Below are 19,233 nucleotides of genomic sequence, written 5' to 3'. Positions count from 1 at the left end.
CGCAATGATTTTAATAACATTTTATGTGAAAAAGAATAACCTTTAACTAAAAAGTAACATAAGCGTACAAACTCATCTTGTTTATGACTTTTATCTGTCCAAAGCCTCAAAGTATTGATGGCTCCCCCTCCTCGACTCTGTTTCTGAGCCTAAACACAGTGTATTTATCCCACCTTTATAGGGAAGGAAGTGTCTTCTCTCAGTATAAAAGAGAAAGTGATTGTGCTCAGAAACTTGGATGCTTCTGTTAATCTCTTGACAGACACTATATTAATCTGAAAGAATCAATCCCGAAGATCATTTAAGATGACCTCTGATTTTTAAGTTAAATTACTTCGAAGAAATCTTCATCTGCCTTTCGGTAAATAAGGTATGCACATACTGCTGCAACTAATATTTTGCCCTGGAGCAGAGCATTCACATTTCAACTAGAAGCTCTGTAAGGCACACTACTTCATCTGTTTTTGATGCAAAAGACTCTAGAATGAAACAGTTTTTTGTTAGTCAAAAAGTTTACTTCTGGTTTCCTATTCTAAGCATTAGTAAAAGCTGAAAACCATACCCATTCATTTAAAAAAAACTAAACATATTTCAAAATCAAATTTCTATTTTACTTGCAAGATGATTTAAAATGAGATGATGAATTGCAGACTTCAGCTTGATAATGTTTGTTTCCTGCTCTACAAATTTTTCCTTGTTATTTACATTGGACACTTCCAATAGCATTTCAGACTTCAAAAACTGAATAATCTAATAAAATGTATAGGAGTGAAACATTTTTAAAACACAGAAGCATCTGTAATATTCTGTATAAAACCTAGCAAGATATGCAGGAAAAAAGACGCTATATGAGATTTCAGCTATGCATAAATACACAGAAGGATGCTTAAAACCGAAAGTCTAAAAGCACAAAGGTGCTTTTCTGAAGGCAATAACTATTTGCAAATCTCAAGTGTGACAAAATAAACAATAAACATTATTACATTCCTCGAGAAAGGATAGTATTATATGAATATGTATACGAAAATCATTAGGGTTTTTTAACAGATTAAGACATGTGGTCATGAATTGCATGACAAAACTCAGAAAGGGGAGATTATAAGAAAGTGACAGAAATCTCCCGCAAATTCTATGGAAAAAAAGTGATGTTGCAGAAAGACCTTCCAAATTCCTAGACACTTACATTTAAATACTGCACAGTGTACAGATTTAATTCAATCATATGCCTTTCTATGCAGTTCCTTTATTGATAGCCTCTTCTGTCTAGGTACGAGTAAGAAATACAGAATTTTTTTTTCCTACACAAGCAATCTGTGCAGATGAATTTAATCATTAGCATATTTATAGTTATTGATTTCACTGATGCTTCTCTGTAATTATCCTGCATTATATTTACCTTTCAAGTTTCAATGTACTTCATATTTAATGATTTTACACTAAAAAAAACCCAAACACCTTCATTACTGCACTGCTGTCTACTCTCCTCACCTTTTTTCCTTACAACATTTTTGCAGCTTCCTGTTGCTAAATTCGTCCATACACTCTTTGCGCAAAAAAGTCTAGGCATAATGTTCAAAAATGGTCTCCTGGTTCCCATTTACTCTACTGGGAACGATAACGGAAAGTATCTGTAACTCCACACTGCAGAACAATGACTTGATGCAACCTATTGGTCTATGTCCTTCAGAGCTTTCTTCCAACTAGAGAGAAACAAAATGTAGCATGGGGGCTAGCTAAATCTTCATGAATGGCTTGAAGTATGTCTTTCAGAGGGAGTCCTGAAGTAGGTGACTAAGGGTCATAACAAAGACATGTTAGTGAAAAACACATGACTTTCTTCCTTAGTTGTCAACTTACAGAATTCCTTCCTGCTGTATGTTAATTAGCACTAATCCTACTCCTAGTGGAAAAGCAGTCACTATATGCCTGAGGAGCGTGATCTTTCCTTTGAAAAGGTCATATGCATATCACAGAAAACTTACCTGTCTGACACACTCTATGTCAGAACAAAACCAATTTTGGTGAAGGGCTAATTTTTGTCTAATGGCAATTTATTACCATTTCAGCTTCTATCTAAACTGCAGTCTTTTTTGGCTCTAAAAAACACCAACAAACAAACAAAGCTCTCCACAACTTCACCATGGAACTGAACAAGGAAAGTCTAAACCTCTGAGAAATGTCATCAACAGCAAAATACAGACATTAAGTATTATAGTTATATAAAAAGTCTAGATATTACAGCCTCAGTTCCAATGTTGCTGTTGACAGTAAGACTCTCTAGTTATTGCATCAACCATTAAAATACTTCAACTGACAAATGGGTCTTTAGTATCTATGCACAGGTACCCCCAAGCCTAACAGTTATTATATTGATACAAAGTAAGTAAATTGACCTAAACCTTTTAAAAGTGCAGATAGCCTTAGAAAAGACCTACTAAGCAAACAGCTCATTTATAGTAATAGTAGAAGAACTATACAATAAACCCACTGTAAAAAGTTATATTTTACTTCCAAATAATGAAATGTTCTACCTGTGTACAAATGCTATTGCAAGGAAAAAGTTTGGGTTTTTTTTTTTTTATTAAAAGCTATTTAAAAATAATTACAACAAACAGTACCCAACAGGTACCTGTACTTACTCATTGCCCCAGTCCAGCCTCACTGTGAGGTGTCTCTTGACCTCTCGCACCTGATCCTGTGTCAAGTGACCTGACAGCAGCTGTCTACGTAGGTCAATGAGTTCATTCATCACATGCCGCAGTTTGTAGAAAAGATCTACCTTATGTTTCTGTAAAGGCATATTTTTGGGAGGAGAGGGGAAGAGAGTGAGAAAGAAAGAAAGAGAGAGAGAGAAGGGGGGCAGAAGGTGGGGAGAGAAAGAGGGAAGAAGAGAGATTAATAAGTTTGGAAAGAGAAAGAGCGTGAGAAAGAAGAAAGGAAAGAGAGAAAGAGAGAGATATTAATAAGTTACCAAATTTTCATTTAGTTACCCTAGAGGAACATTAATCCAGTTTGTACAAGCTTTAAAATGTTTATATCAGAAAGTGTTAACTGATGCTATTTAAATTATATAACTTTTTATTTCTAAAGTTTAGGCTCTGCTAAGGGGTCCATTTTCTGAAGGAACTTAATGCTATAGATAAGACAATTCATTATGTGCAGCAGGAATCAATTATTGCAATCACGTAATAAATTCAAAGTTTTAGATTTAAAGTAACAGAGGCAAGAAAATTTTTCTGTCAGCAGCTAACTCAATGGCTTTGAACAGTCACCACAACAGAAAACCACTTTCAATATTTTTGATATTCTTATTACTAAATTCACCCAGGTATCTACATTAGATGGGGGGATATGAATATTCATTATCTACACTCCAAAAGGGACCAATTAATGATAAAAATGCACCTGCAAAACTACTTTAAGAACATGAAAATTACCATAGACAGTAACACACACCCTCCTCAGCAGCAAAAAAAATATCCAAACTACTAATACTGCAATCTTTTCCCAAAAGAACTAGTAGTCTTCAAATATCAAAAAAAACCCACCCCAAAACCAGCCCCCCCCCCCCCCCCCCTCGACAGAAGCAGAAATACTTCTTTTCTCAGCAGGAAATAACTATATGGGAAGTCCACAAAAAGGAAAGCCTGAAGCTAACAAAAAAGGCCACCTATAAGTACCCATAATATAAGGAAGCATGTCCAAACTACTCCAACATCTGCTCGATGAGAACTGTGTGTCAAGGCAGCTCCTGTCTATACAGCCATGTCTCATACTGCATAAAATGGCCAATGTGCAATGAATGAGGATCCCAAGAAGGTTTTCAGTTGAATGCTGGGTTTTCTTGAACAACTAATCTCCATTCCTACCTGTATGCAAAGCCTGAAACATTTGAATCTCAGTTGGGGAAAACACTAACTGGACTGAAACTAAGACTTTGCAAGCTAGCATTGTCTCAATCACATTTCTGCCTGTAAACGAGTGTTTTATAAAAGATTTCTAAATAAAGATACCTAGGTTTATCAAGACTAGATATGACAGAGGAACTTAAGTGTTTTCTATTGCAACATATTATCAGAGAAAACATTTTTCACTTGCTTCACCAAAAACAGGTAAGCTGAGATGAAAAAAGAATTTCTATTTGAGTTTGTTTTTCTATGAGACCGCTAGATTTGCATGACTGGGGAAAACAGATTTCAAAATGCACTCCATTTTGATCAGCAATTTGTTAATTTCTCTGAACCTTGTTACACATCCATTTTGCTGAAGCAGGTTAAGCACAGATGGAATCATACACTGTTCTTATCAAACGAATTTGAGATGAAAATATGCACAATTTTTCAACTGTGCATCAACATTGGTTCTGGTCCTGCCTGAAAAAATGAAATATAAACATCAGATCCAGTAGAAAGACTTACATTTCCAGGGCTGAAAATACTCATTCTAGGAAGATAATAACGTATAGCTGGTAAAATGACTAGATTTATGTTTAGTCTTTTTCACTAAGTGTGGTCCAAAGCAAGTCCTATATAAGCTGAAGACAACAGTAGGTATAGGAAATAGCCATTTTTATATGCTATTGATGTGAATAGGAAAAGGCTGTAACTTTTTTCCTAACAGAAGATGAAGACAATGGAGTTTGGGACTATCAAATAAGCAAATTAGATATATCTATCAACAAAACAGCTGGCAATGAAATTATGAGAATCAGATCCAAAATCATCATATTAAGACTTCCCAAATAAAGCTGCTGAAAGAGCCACTCCCTCACTTTGTAACGATGGTTCAAGGCTATCAATGAATTAAAGTCTAGAACACTATGCTGGTTAAATTACTATATGTTCTGGAGTTCTTTTTACACAGTTATTTTTTATGTGAGTATCTGAAGAACTTACTTTAAACACAAATAAATGATAAATGAGATCGTAGAATACAATTTTCTAAAAGCTAGTCACATTAGGTCCTATGCAATTATCTGAAAAAAACCAAAAATCCTCAAACTCAAAGCTCAAACACCTCTCATGTTCCCTGATCATGACAATATGTCCTTTACAGCTTTAGTTCTCAGACTTATTCTTCAAAAAATATTTCATCTGCTTTAAACAGCATGAGCAACTACTGATAGACAGAGCACTAAACATATGGTGTCCTTTTCAGAAAATACAAGGTCCCCTATGAGGAAGGAAGAGGAGGTATCAAAAAGCAGACAGCCAGAGAAGCTGCAGCTGTGATTTCAGACAAACAGTTACTAAGTGAACCACGAATGCAAGACCCATGAAAGAGAAGGAAAATACTTGTGTGAGAGAAAGAAGAGCTAGAACAGAGTTGAAGGTAGCTTAAATTCAGGCTTGATGACAGTAAAGAGCTGGAAGAAGCAAACAACAGTTTACAACCCCCCTTCTCACACCACAGGAGCCTAGTGGCTAATAAGCTCCACCTGGGAGAGAGGGAGGGAGACGCAAGTATTTTAATGACTTTCCTCTGCCTTCTCTCTTTCCAGAAAAAAAGATTTTCAAAATACAACACTAAGCTAAGCTGCTCAGGATTCCTACCCCCATGTAAAGAAAACTGCTTAAATTGAAACAGATGATCCTGGACACTGCATTTTCAGAAAAAATAATTCTAAGCATTAGAACCATTCAAGCAATTTTAGTCAGAGTAGCACCATAAATAAACCCAAAACTTTATAATCATTTAATAGCTAAATAAAAAAATGCCAGTCAGTCCAATATGTAAGTATTCATTCTGTTTTACAGTACATTTTCATACCACCTATAACCTCTCATTTTTCATCTAGCTTTGTCACAAGCTACCAAGTAACGAGCACTTTATTAGTCTATCCAGGATGATCAGCTCTGCACATTTATGAACATATCTGGCAAATGTTTTACATCCAGAACACAAAAGTAAAATATTTATGTGAAAACTTTTATGGTAATAAATAAGGTGTGTAAGGGACAAAGCGTCTGGACAGCTTTAATGACTTGAGGACTGTCTTCTTCCAAGCAGAAGTCTGTCCTCTAGCACGTCTTGTTGCCTATTTTACTATCCCTAGATACAAATATATTTGCTGCGTTCCTTTGATCTGTTACTATTAACTAGTCCTGCTTCTCAGTGCTTCGATAACCTTCCTATACGCAGCTACACACCAAAAAGTGGAATTCTGGTATTTGTGATCTTTTTTCTTTTAATGACTCCACATTAACTCTATAGAGATCAAAAGTCAAAAGCCGGTTTTGGTGCTGTGGTGGGCTGACCTTTACCGGCTGCCAGGCCTCCACCCAGCCCTGCTCTCACCCACCCTCTTCAGCAGGCCAGGGAATAACGTGAAAATATTTTGGGGTTGCGACAAGGACAGGGAGATCACTTACTGATTACCGTGCCAGCAAACGAGATTTGACTTGGGGGAAATTTATTTAACTTATTGCTAATTAAAATAGAGTTGGGTGGTGAGAACCCTCTAAAATCCCTTGTCATCGTCGTCCCCGGCCCAACTTCCCTCCTTCATTCCCGACTCCTCCACCTTTCCTCCCCTCACAGCAGGGCAATGTCGGAGGGGGGTGCGGGGTGTGTGGTCAGTCCACCGCAGCTCCGTCCTTCTCCTCCTCCCGCTTCTCCCCTGCCCCAGCGCAGCCCTGCCCGCGGGCTCGTTCCCTCAGGACACGCCTGCTCTGGGGCCGTTCCGCCCGCAGCATGGCTACCTGCTCGCCGCCTCCGGCTCCGGGCCCCGTCTTCGCGGGGCCGCTTCTCGCTGCTCTTCCCTCATCCTCACTGCCCGGGGGCCGCGCGCCCCTTCCCCCGGGCGCGGCCGCCAGCTGCGCGAACCGCGCCTCGGGCCGGGACCCCTGCGGAACCGGCCGGAACCGGCCCCTGCCCCCAGAGACACGGCCCGGGCCCGGCGCACCCTGCGGAACCGGCCCCTGCCCCCAGAGACACGGCCCGGGCCCGGCCCCCGATGGGTTTTATAAAACCCCTCTTTGGGTTTTATACTTAGGGAGTCCCCACACCGAACCTGCACCCGCACTAACACACAGCTCTTCCACGCTTCAGGGCAGCAACACAAACTCGCTGTTCCAGGCCTGTGGTGGCTCAGAAAGAATAAGGCTGCCTTCGTCACTCTTCTATAAATAAATACCACTTAATATGAAAATATATAAAAGAGTGGTATATTGTGGAAGATGACCTATTTATAGTCATTTTGCTACCATGACTTCATCTAACACCACAGTAAAGACAGGATTTCGCCTCGCTCAAGAGCAGTCCCTGAAGACATTTCCTATAGGACTGCCTTAGGCTGTTATAGGGGAGAGGGGGACAAAAAATTATTTTCCTTATAAAAGAAAGTGAGGAGCTTCTCCCAGGTTCCTTGTTCTGGATTTCAGTATCTAAATTAGATATTAAAGCCTGCAAGCACCATCAGTACATGAAAGGAAATGGTAAAGCTGGAAGCACCACAAAACTCATGCCTGACTTTTCAGTTTTGTCTGGATTTTTTAACTGAGCAAATTATTTTACAGTAAAGCTCTGCTGGACTGTAAAGAATTGTGCAATATTTATAGTTTAATCTTACCTCCAATCTCTAATATTATTACCATGCAAACCTTAAACGCTGCCTATCAAATCAGACAGTATCCATCAAGAGCCTGCTGATGAGTAAAGGTCAGCCTTCACAAGCCAACACAGGGACGTCTCGGGAGCAGCGAAAGGAACTGAAGTAAAACCCGTGTCGGAGATGTGGCCAGTATGCAGGTATCAAGACTGGCACCCACAGAAAAGCAGAGGAGTTTGAGAACACGATGAATACTTGCACATATTCACATGTTCTACAGGTGTGCTAGACATCTAATCCTGTTTTATTATGGAACTAAAATGACCTTTAACAAGTTAAAAAAATACAGAAAACAAACAAGAAAAAGTAACATCCAGCAAGAATAAAGTTAAGTAAATTACAACTTCTCCCCATTAAAACTACAAAGTAAATTTACACAGGGTTGTGGTACCATGCTGGAGTTTTCACGAGTCTATGGTTGAGCTGACGCTCCTTCAACAGTGCACTGCTGAACAGTTAATGAACGTGAGTCTTGCAAACAAGTAACAGACTGAATAAGGAGGGCACCTCGGTTTTGGTTTATTTCCATTCTTCTAGCCTTAAGTTCTCTATTTATTAAAACGGATGCTTTAATATGAAGACTATTTATTCTCTCCTATGAATATTCATAGCTTTTAGCTTCAAACAAATTATTTACTCTAATATAAAACTGTTTTAAATTAATTCTCTACTGTATTCAGAGGGCATTTCAATTTACAGCGTGAGTTAAAGCAGAGTAAATTAGTGACAGAAAAATAAATTCTTCAGTCACTTTTGCCAATGAAAATGTCTAAAATACTGACACATGCGAAAATGAAAACTTAGGCAGTAAAAAGAATGATGGAACATCAATAGAGAAAGCAAAAGCAGAGCAAACGAACAAAATAAGGCCTTCACAAGATAAGCAGAGATGTTGCTACAAGCTTTTCATCTATATTAGATTAAATGACATATCTGAATCAGTATATACCATACTTCAGTAGCACAGTAACTTTTTTTCTAGATATACTATGTCCATATGCTTCTTCCAAACAGTGAAATCCTTGAGCTAAGGGATACACTGAATTTACACCAGTACCTTCATGAAAAGGTTCCCTGCCACTCTTGGCAATAATCCAAGTAGAAACTATAAGAATTCTGGCTTTTCCAGAGTTGCAAAAAAAAAAAAAAAATATTCTCAAAAGAATGAAACCTGTGGCATGAAGTCTTATACAGAAGCTTGGGCATCCTCATACCACCAGTATACATGCAAACTCTTTTCACCACTCATTATTCACACTATCTCTCCGAAATGTAGTAGAAATTTGATTTGTAAAGAGCTTGTGCTAACCTCCTCCTCTACTTAGGAGCATTTAATGTGCTTTATCAGAAACTTTGCACAGTGAAGCAACAGCTGGACTGCCTCAAAAATTATTTCAGAACTTCACTGGATTGTGCTTTTTTTAAAAAAAATGTGATTACGTTAAAATACTTTATTAGAAATGGAAAACAACAATTATTTGATCTGCTCCAAAAACGAAGTGGTGTATTTAAATACAAAGCCTTCTACCAACGTGTCCAAAAACTTGGTGATACGTTGTACCTGTTGCAAACCAAGTGAATACCCTGCAGTTTCTCATAGCCATAAACACCATGCATGCAGACAGGAACACAGGTAACCTTGCGGCAATAGCAACATTTAAGGTAATAACACAACACAGAGGAGGACGAGTCTTCACAACGTTATCAAAGCTATTTGCTCTTCAAAAGGGCTGTTTCCTTTCCCAAGATCTCCATTACTGTCTATGAAGGACAGCGGGTAATGCTTAAACCTGTTACCACAATGCTCTATTTCACAAATCAACCCATCTCAAGTTCAGAGCTCTCCATAGAGTTGTATGAAGAAAAACATATTTATGAAGTGTTAGAACCAAGCTATTGCCCTTTTTCAAGAACAGAAGTTTTTTTCCTATTTGTTCACATCATCTCACAGACCTTAAATGTCTAACTTCAAGATGCAGTTCAGAAGCTATTTTATTGATAGCAATGCAGTACGGTACAAAGAAAATTGTATTTTTCCATAAACAACTTTTCCACTTTAAAAATCAGTTATACCATATATGTAAATAACTCCAAGCACAAGTTATTGCACTCACTAGCAGTCAAGACGTGCACCTTGACTCTTCCCTCTTTTCCTTATTTACAACTTCAGATACCTGAGCTGTCTGTACAGCAACCTGGGACAAGTAACAGATGACAACATTTAACAGTTACTGACACAATTTCAAACAAATCTGACACTGCTTTGGTGTCTGACTTCATGCTATTAGCATTCATATACTTTTGTTACTTTTAGACTCTGTATCATTATCGAGAAATGCAACTTGGTCAGAACAAGACAGGTATCCTGGGTGTAAGTTAGTGTTGTTTAGGGTTTTTGGTTAACAGAAACATAGGATGCAAAGAAGGGAAATTGGTCTTCTCCAGGAAAAATAGGAGGGGCTCTGTGGGACAATTACCTTGAGAAGAGGAGAAATTTGGTTAAAGAAATACCCGAAAGCAAACCTCTGTCTCCAGCCCACCCCCATCCTGGCTGCCACTGGTGGTAGCTGAGGGCTAGAAAAACCTACATAATGAGATCGGGGAAGAGACTGCAGCTTACCATTATTTCGCTGAAATTCAGTTGAAGCCCCTAATTCTTCAGGAGTAATAGCAACATCAACCTCTTTTCATAACATTGTAATAAACTTTTAAAAAAGCTTACGGAAATGGAATTGAAGCGGATAATTACTCTGATAAACTTAGAGGTTTAATTCGTCGTTCTTCATTTATAATACTGCAAAACAAGTGACTTTAACACTCCCACTCCATTTCAATCCATATTACATTTACTGAAGCCAGTTCCAAATCCTTTGCATATGAAATGGACTTGTTTTCATTTTGAAATGTAAGAACAAATAATTTAAGATAAGTTTATTTTCCTTCTGAGGAAAAAAAAAAAGCAACACGTGCAAGGCTTTTGCTATTTAATCAAGGAGGATTTCTTGGTTCTTAGTTTCCTGGTGTCTCCCCCCATTTTTAAATGGCTTTATAATGTCATATAACTATTAAAAGGACACAACAAAAAGACAATGCATTTTGCTATATCATATTTCTGCAGAACTACTACTGACTGAACTAGACAAATACAGGTAAACCTTCTGAAAGATAATACAGTAAGAAAAGAGCCCAATAACATGAAAGTGGCTTCCTTTTTCCTAGCATGTGGCCCCACGTATTTGTCTGAATAAGAACACCACAACTAAAACAGAAATGCAAGTGTAAGTGAATGAAAAAGGTCTGTAAACCAACCATTCGACCCAGTACTGACCCTTGGGGTGCTCCACTAGTTACCGGCCTCCAACTAGACTTTGCTCTGCTGATCACCACTCCCTGGGCCTGGCCACCCAGCCAGTTTTCAATCTATCTTACTGTCTGCTCCTCTAGTCCGAATTTCAACAGCTTCTCTATGAGGATCTCATGGGAGGCAGTGTTGAACAGCCTTCCTGAAGTCAAGGTAGACAATAACCACTGCTCTCCATCTGCCAAGTCAGCCATTTCCTCATAGAAGGTCATCAGGTTGGTGCGACTTCCTGTTTGTGATTCCATGCTGACTACTCTCAATCACTTTCTTGTCCTTCACGGGCCTGGAAATGTTTTCCAGCATTAGTTACTCCATCAAGTGACCGAGGTGAGGTTGACAAGCCTGTAGTTTGCTGGGTTCTCCTTGCCCTTTGTGAAGAAAGGGCTGTGCTTTCCTCCAGTTCTGAAGCACCTGTCCCAATTGCCATGATCTTTCAAAGATGATTGACAGTGGCGTCAAAATGACACTTGCCAGCTCCCTCAGCACTTGTGGGTATATCTCATCAGGGCACACAGAATTACGTACCTCTAGTTTGGTTAAGTATTCCCAAACATGACCCTCTTCCACTAAAGGCAAGTCCTCCTTGCTTGAGACTTTCCTCAGCCTCTGGGACCTGGGATTTCTGAAGGCTGGTGAAGACTGAGGTGAAGAAGGCATTCAGCAGCCTACCCCTTGCATATCCTGTGTCTCCAGGGTCCCTGCCTCACTCAGCATCTGGCCTACATTTTCCCTGTTTCTTCTTCTGCTGTTTATGTGCTTACAGAAGCCCTTGTTGCCTTTGACTTCCCTTGCCAGACGTAGATCTAAGTGGGTTTCTGGCTCTCCTAACCCTGGTCTCTGCATGCTTGGACAATGTCCATATATTCCTCCCGGATTCCCTGTTCCTGCTTCCACCTTCTGTGTAGTCCCTTTTTGTGTTTGAGTTTTGCCAGGAGCTCCTTGTTCATCTGTGGAATTATTAGTAAAATTAAGGTTTTACATCTGAAAATTAAAGTTTGTATGAAAAACGTAGCATTGTTCACCCACTGAGGAAAAGCATAAAATCAAAAGGAGCTCTGAGGATGGGACACAGCTGCAGCAGGCATGCGAGGAATCCACTAACACAGCAACTCCCTGCAATGTACGATAGAGGATGGAAGGGAGTGGAGACTCCATGGCCATGCTCCGTGATGATAAAGCGGGAAGAAATGGTCCTCTAGAACTGATAAGCAGCTCATCTGGCCCCCTGAGCCAACAGGTTTTCGAAACCTTGCCAAAGTGCTATCCTCTTGTGAACTTTGCTTGTTTTAATATCATTTTAATACCAAAACACACCTCCATCCCGAAGGCGACCCGCCTCCGAGGTGCGACCACTCCTCTTTGAGTCTGCATCCTTGATTTTTTGTAAACTATACCTTTAAACGTGAAGCGAGAAAATTTTACACCATCATGATAAAAGGTATGTATGACTACAGTCACTCAAACTCCACCTTAAATGTAGAAAGGATATAAAAATAGCCAGGGAAATGGGGGATTTTCGGAGAAGAAGATAATATCGTAAGCAAGTCAAGGGAAACTCCACCTCAGACTGCCTCTGACAACGGGGACTGGCCGACGGGCTGAGCCTTGCTTCTCCCCGCCTTGGGACGCCTTGGGTGAGACTTAAACTAAGCGCTTTTCTCGGGAATCTTAGAAATCTTACTAGAGAGTTACTCCGTAATGTTTATAGCCAGGCTGTATTATTTATAACCTTTTAATGCATTTTATACTTAACAACATCATATTTGCATGTGCTTTCTTGCAGACAGTCACTATCACCAGCAATTCAAAAAACCTATATATCTGTTGCACAAATAAAACTGCACTGTTCAAGTAGCCAGTTGTCACAGTTTCTCATTGAACGTCACCAGACCCTAAGCGCGGCCGTGCCAGTTCATGAGCACGACTGGACTGAAGGTGCAGACTGCTATTAGTGTATCCAGAATCGTGGTAGTTTAATATACATATTAAATGTGACTGGACTGGTAGTGGTAAATTGGATATCACTCAGAATTTAAACCTAGCCGCACCTAGCCTCCCACTCCAGCGAGGAGAGTTAGAACGCAAGGAGGTTTATTTTCTGCCAAATTAACGCAACATCATCCAAGCAAGCCTCCTGGCATCTTTCTTGACTTTCTGCTCCCTGGGATGGACTATCCTTGAGCTCAGAGGAGGTGATTCTTGAAACAGTCAATTTTCTCAGATCCCTCTTTCTTCTAGGGCTTTATCCCATGGAACTATTTCAAGCAGATCTCTTAGGATGTCAGTCTGGTCTCCTGAAGTCCAGCATTGTGATCTTACTTTTTGCCCTGCTCCCTCCTCTCAGGATCCTGAGCTCTACCATCTCAAGTTCATTGCAGGTAAAGATTCCTTTGACTTTCACATCCCCAGCCTGCTCTTCCTTGATTGCAAATTGGAGGTCCCAGCAGTGAAGAAACTTTAATAAGTGGAACTAAAATTGGCACCAAATGTTTCCTGCTCACGTCATCACCTTCCGTTTTCCTTGTAGACTTGTGTCCTCTGTTCGCATAAAAATCACAGTCATAATGCTGCTTTACATCCCAAAATACATTTGCTGAAATATGTGGTCTTCCAGAGGGAAAACTGATTATCTTGATCCACAGCAAGTGTATTTCTTCTTTCCCCAGTAGCTTGGAATATTGGTAAATCTGGCTGAAAGAGGAGAACTTTCAACCTCCTGCTGCCATTTCAGTTACAGCTGTTCAAAATGCCTCCTGCTGGAGCCACTGTATTTGAGTGGCCAATTTCTAAAAAAAGGAAAAAGGAAGACCCGGGGAACTACAGGCCAGTCAGCCTCATCTCTGTGCCTGGAAAGATAATGGAGCAGATCCTCCTCAAAACCATGCTAAGGCACATGGATAACAGGGAGGTGACTGGGGACAGCCAACATGGCTTCACCAAGGGCAAATTGTGCCTGACCAACTTGGTATCCTTCTATGATGGGGTTACAATGTTGGTGGACAAAGGACGGGCAACTGACATCATCTACCTGGACTTGTGTAAGGCATTCGACACTGTCCCACATGATGTCCTTGTCTCTAAATTGGAAGGACATGGATTTGACAGATGGACCACTTGTTGGGTAAGGAACTGGCTCGATGGACGCACCCAAAGAGTTACAGTCAACAGCTCGATGTCCAGGTGGAGACCAGTGATGAGTGGTGTGCCTCAGGGGTCGGTACTGGGGCCGGTGCTGTTCAATATCTTTGTCGGCGACATGGACAGTGGGACTGAGTGCACCCTCAGCAAGTTTGCCGACGACACCAAGCTGTGTGGTGTGGTTGACAAGCTGGAGGGAAGGGATGCCATTCAGAGGGACCTGGACAGGCTGGAGAGGTGGGCCTGCGTGAACCAAATGAAGTTCAACAAGGCCAAGTGCAAGGTCCTGCACCTGGGTCGGGGTAATCCCAAACACAAGTACAGGCTGGGCGGAGAGTGGATCGAGAGCAGCCCTGAGCAGAAACACTTGGGGGTGCTGGTGGACGAGAAGCTCAACATGAGCCAGCAATGTGCGCTTGCAGCCCAGAAGGCCAACCATATCCTGGGCTGCATCAAAAGAAGCGTGGCCAACAAGTCTAGGGAGGTGATTCTGCCCCTTTACTCCGCTCTCATGAGACCTCAACCTGGAGTACTGCATCCAGTTCTGGAGCCCCCAACATAAGAAGGACATGGATGTGTTGGAGCAGGTCCAGAGGAGGGCCACGAAGATGATCAGAAGGCTGGAGTACCTCTCCTACGAGGACAGGCTGAGAGAACTGGGGCTGTTCAGCATGAAGAAGAGGAGAAGAGGAGGCTTCGGGGTGACCTTAGAGCAGCCTGCCAGTACCTGAAGGGGCCTACAGGAAGGATGGAGAGGGGCTTTTCACAAGGGTGTGTAGTGATAGGACAAGGGGGAATGGCTGTAAACTAAAAGAGGGCAGATTTAGATTAGATATTAGGAAGAAATTCTTCCCCATGAGGGTGGTGAAACACTGGAACAGGTTGCCCAGAGAAGCTGTGGCTGCCCCCTCCCCAGCAGTGTTCAAGGCCAGGCTGGATGGAGCTCTGAGCACCCTGGTCCAGTGGAAGATGTCCCTGCTCAGGGCAGAGGGGTTGGAACCAGATGATCTTTAAGGTCCCTTCCAACCCAAACCATTCTATGATTCTGTGATCTTCTGATGTATTAGCAAAGGGGAAGATGTACAGCCTCCATCTGGAAAAGACATAAATCTGAAGGATTTGAGGAAGACACTGCATTCAGTACTAACTGGCAGTTTTTACCTGTCGGACAGGTAATAAATGAAAACATTTTGCTCTGAAAGAAACTGAAGCAGTATTGAATAAGTGTGGAAGTCTCTAAATTTCATACTTTTTAGTGTTTTTTTTACCATTATTAAAATGTAAAAGAACTTACAACATTCAGAACAAAGCTTTCCACCCATGACCATATTCTTCTGCAACAATAAATCCGCTCCATAAATTAGTATTTCAAGACAATTTTCTGCATGACAGAGAAATTATATTACCTTTCACATCAGTTTTAAAGTAGAATTAAATGCTTTTGTTTCCACTTTGAATAAACATATGTTTGTTAGAAGGTACATTAATAAATAACATTCACACTAATTAACAATAGTCAAATTGTCTAAATTACAACTTACATGATAAATACCTATCAAGAAATTCAAACTGATTACATTATGTAACAAGTGCTGTCAGATAATTATTTCCCCTTAGCAGTGCCTTACACTAGTGTGCCAAATTCTGAAGCTGAAAAATACCTTCTCCCCAAAGTATTTGCATTGCATGTAAGTCAAACATCTGCTTGTTCAACGCTATTTACACACTTAACAGAAAACTTCATACCAGTGGTGTTCAAGTGTATAACCTGATACTTTCATCCTTTCTCCAGCTTCTCTCATACAACATCATACAGTACACAAAAATAATATTCTCATTCACACACGTGGAGTGGTCTAGAAGTACTACTACTACTACCACATTTGACCTGAAAACATAGCAGTAAGAGAAAAAAATACGTAAGAAATCACAAGGTCTGTAGAACTGGGTCAACAGATGTAATCTGAAGTGCCTCTAACAATTCTTTGTCTCTGTTAGGATGTTCATGCAGGTCACGCAATACAGGTTCATTATGTTAGAGAAGACTTTGCCAAAAGCCAGGTTTTGAAGTTGTATTGGCACTTAAAACGTTAAGAAAAAAACACAAGCCAACATACTATTATTCCAATAAAATATAGAATATAGACCATTATTTGCAGACCATTTTGATTAGCGCATTTTCTAATTAATGATCCTGGGCACGAAGCCACCATTTGTCCTGCAACATTTCTGTGAATCCCTAAAGAAAATGGCTGAATGTATTCCAGCATTTTTCCAACTACATACTTCTCAAGTAAATTAAAAGAAGTAAAGACATTTCCGTATTGTTCAACTGCAAAAACATTTCAGCTGTGCTTCTCATAGACAGGTTCCAGTAAATTTCATTCCTCCAAAAGAGACAATTTTAACTTCAGAGCAACAGCTCTAAGTAAAAAAGCATATTGGTTTCTCATGCCTTAACCTGTGATAGAATCTGTCATTTTTTAAATGATTTTGGTCATAAAAATCTGTTTCAGAGTCAGAAACAACATGAAAATTCTGGTTTTATTTTATAATATTTATTCTGCAAACAACTATCATTAACAGCATTTACTGTAACTCCCACATGTCTACATATATCAGTATCCAGCACAGCTTCCTTAAATTACAATCAGAATTGAAAAATTACGTAACTGTGATTCCAAAATCCCACCTGTTCTTAAAATCTTGAGTATAGATTAGGAGCATTGCGCTGTTTAGATAGAGATTAACAGGAGTAACAGTTTACATTCACGTTTTACCCGTAGCATTCATTCTTGTGCAGTTAAAGGCTGCACAGGCAATACAATGTATCTTTGTTTAGTCTGGATGGACTGAATCACCAGCTTTACCTGATACATTGGAAAAAAAAGATGAGCTAGGCTTTATAAGATACACGTTTCTGTCAGGGGAGGACAACTGAACCAATGCTCCTGATGAAAATCACAACTGCCTTACAAACATTAAAAGCATTAATCCTAATCCTTTTTTTAAGAAGAGGGGGGAAAAGAGCAAGATGAAAAACCAGAATATCTCCCTAAATTATTAGAAAGTTCTACTACTGAACCTTAACTGAAGAAGCTTCTGCAATCAGAGACCACTGTCCAGCAGAGCAAAATACTTCACAGGAGAAAATTACAGTCCATTTACCTAGCAATTTAAATAGAGAATCTATCAATTTCCACTGCTTCACATGGATGTTTAGCACAACTCCAATCCATCCTGGAAGTCTTAATTTTGTCTATATAAAACAATTATTTGTCAGGGTTGAGAAAATAACACAGATTTTTTTCCTAAAATGAAGACCAAGAGAAAGTGAAATAATTTACACTTTAAGTTCAGGATTTTTTTTGGCAGGCGAGCTGGTCACTCAAATTGACGTTCTAACTTAAAAATCTTCATCTTTTCAAATCTTCTGTTTCTGTTCTGCATGATAATGCAATTATTTTTATTCAAACACCAGATACTAAATATAAAGGTGTGAGAAAATTAAAGTCAGAATTCCTTTATATATCTTTATTTTCTCCTCACTGAGTGTAATGATTCTTTAGGGTTCTTTGAGCTATTTCAATCTACACAAACTCAAACTGATCTATCAACATTTTTAACAGTAATGCTCATTTGTGTCTCAGACATACTATTTGCCTCCCCCTACTATTACGAAAAAGGAAAATGAATGCAGGAGTCACAGCTCTTATCTATGCAAACCATCTATGATACTCCTACTCCAGAGCATGACAGAAGAAACAAAGGGCAGGTCATGGGATTCACACACTTAAAACAACAGCCGTTACTGCTGACTAAATAACTGTCCTTTCTTATCTGTTCAAGTTCAGATTTTAATGTTTCTACAGGATGAACAAAATCTTTCCAAAAGAGAAAGATCCAAAGGATATCAGTTGTGTCAATAACTAGTACCACTTGACCAGAGCCTCTGCCTCGGCTGCCAGGTCAAGGGCACAAAGCTAGCAAAAGCAGTTCTTTTATCCGGCAACCCTGCTGATGCCAACATCTCTGAACCATAGAGGCAGTGCTGGCTACGCTTAGGCGCAGAGTATCTCTATGTTTTAGGGAAGATGCTTCCAGACAGCTCATAGCAAATGGAAATGCACTGCGCGGTCAACTCAGATACTCTGTGACAGGATGGTTTGGGTTTCAGAACAGCCTGAAATACGAAGAAGAGTCTGATCCACCAAGTAAGACTTACATAAACCAAGCAGTTTCTTCTGCCTTGACAGTAAATGCAGCACCACTTACGGCCTCAGGAAGAATACTGGTAAAATAATAACCGATTCAAATGCTAGCTAAAGCTAAGCTCCTTCCACCCTATGAAAGAATGTGTAAAGCAGACTAGCAGTAAACTCTGGCACTGAGCTGATAGCCACCTCGTAACACACCAGGACTGAAAACGTGAACTAAAAAGCATAGCTGAATGCAGCAAGTAGGATGTAAATTAAAAAAAAAAAAAAAAAAAAAAGGCTGTATTCAAATACCTGTTTTTACTTGTTCTGTAAAATATTCAAGCTTTTGGTAAATAAAAAATGAAAATAGTTAAAAGATGAGAGGCAGAGCTGCAAATAAAAATTAAGAGAAAACAGATACGGCTCCCAGAATAAAGAATTCTTTCAAACCTTTTCAATTTAGAAATGTTTGTTCCATGTATGTGACAGTAACACTGCAAATATTTGTAATGGACCTGTGGCTGGCAGCTGCTAAAACTGCAGATTTTAAACTAAGATCCCAATAACGTCAGAACCAAACCATGTTTTTCCACTTAGAGCATCTCATTATTATATAAAACAAACATCAAGGCTTTCCTGTTACTGTGGAATATTTAGATTTTTTTGTCTATTTTAAATAGGGTCACCTTCTGAGACAGCAGTTATGTGTTCTCACAGAATCACAGAATGTTCGGGGTTGGAAGGGACCTCTGTGGGTCATCTAGTCCAACCCCCCTGCCGAAGCAGGGTCACCTACAGCAGGCTGCACAGGACCTTGTCCAGGCGGGTCTTGAATATCTCCAGAGAAGGAGACTCCACAACCTCCCTGGGCAGCCTGTTCCAGGGCTCTGTCACCCTCAGAGGGAAGAAGTTCTTCCTCATGTTCA

The 19,233-nt window shown here is 40.0% G+C and overlaps 1 protein-coding gene across 8 annotated transcripts in view; it reads right to left on the bottom strand.

The window, feature by feature from the left end:
• The window catches only part of DOCK3 (dedicator of cytokinesis 3), a 225,148-nt gene that overhangs the window by 148,100 nt on the left and 57,815 nt on the right, over positions 1-19,233 (bottom strand). For all 8 annotated transcript variants that reach the window (XM_075433137.1, XM_075433142.1, XM_075433138.1 and 5 more), the window contains exon 6: positions 2,640-2,788. In XM_075433137.1, the coding sequence (XP_075289252.1) occupies positions 2,640-2,788 (149 nt within the window). The remainder of the gene's footprint in view (positions 1-2,639; positions 2,789-19,233) is intronic.

The sequence above is a fragment of the Opisthocomus hoazin genome, chromosome 11 (assembly GCF_030867145.1).
Source record: "Opisthocomus hoazin isolate bOpiHoa1 chromosome 11, bOpiHoa1.hap1, whole genome shotgun sequence".
Taxonomy (NCBI): domain Eukaryota; kingdom Metazoa; phylum Chordata; class Aves; order Opisthocomiformes; family Opisthocomidae; genus Opisthocomus; species Opisthocomus hoazin.
This window is presented reverse-complemented; position numbering and strand designations above follow the sequence as displayed.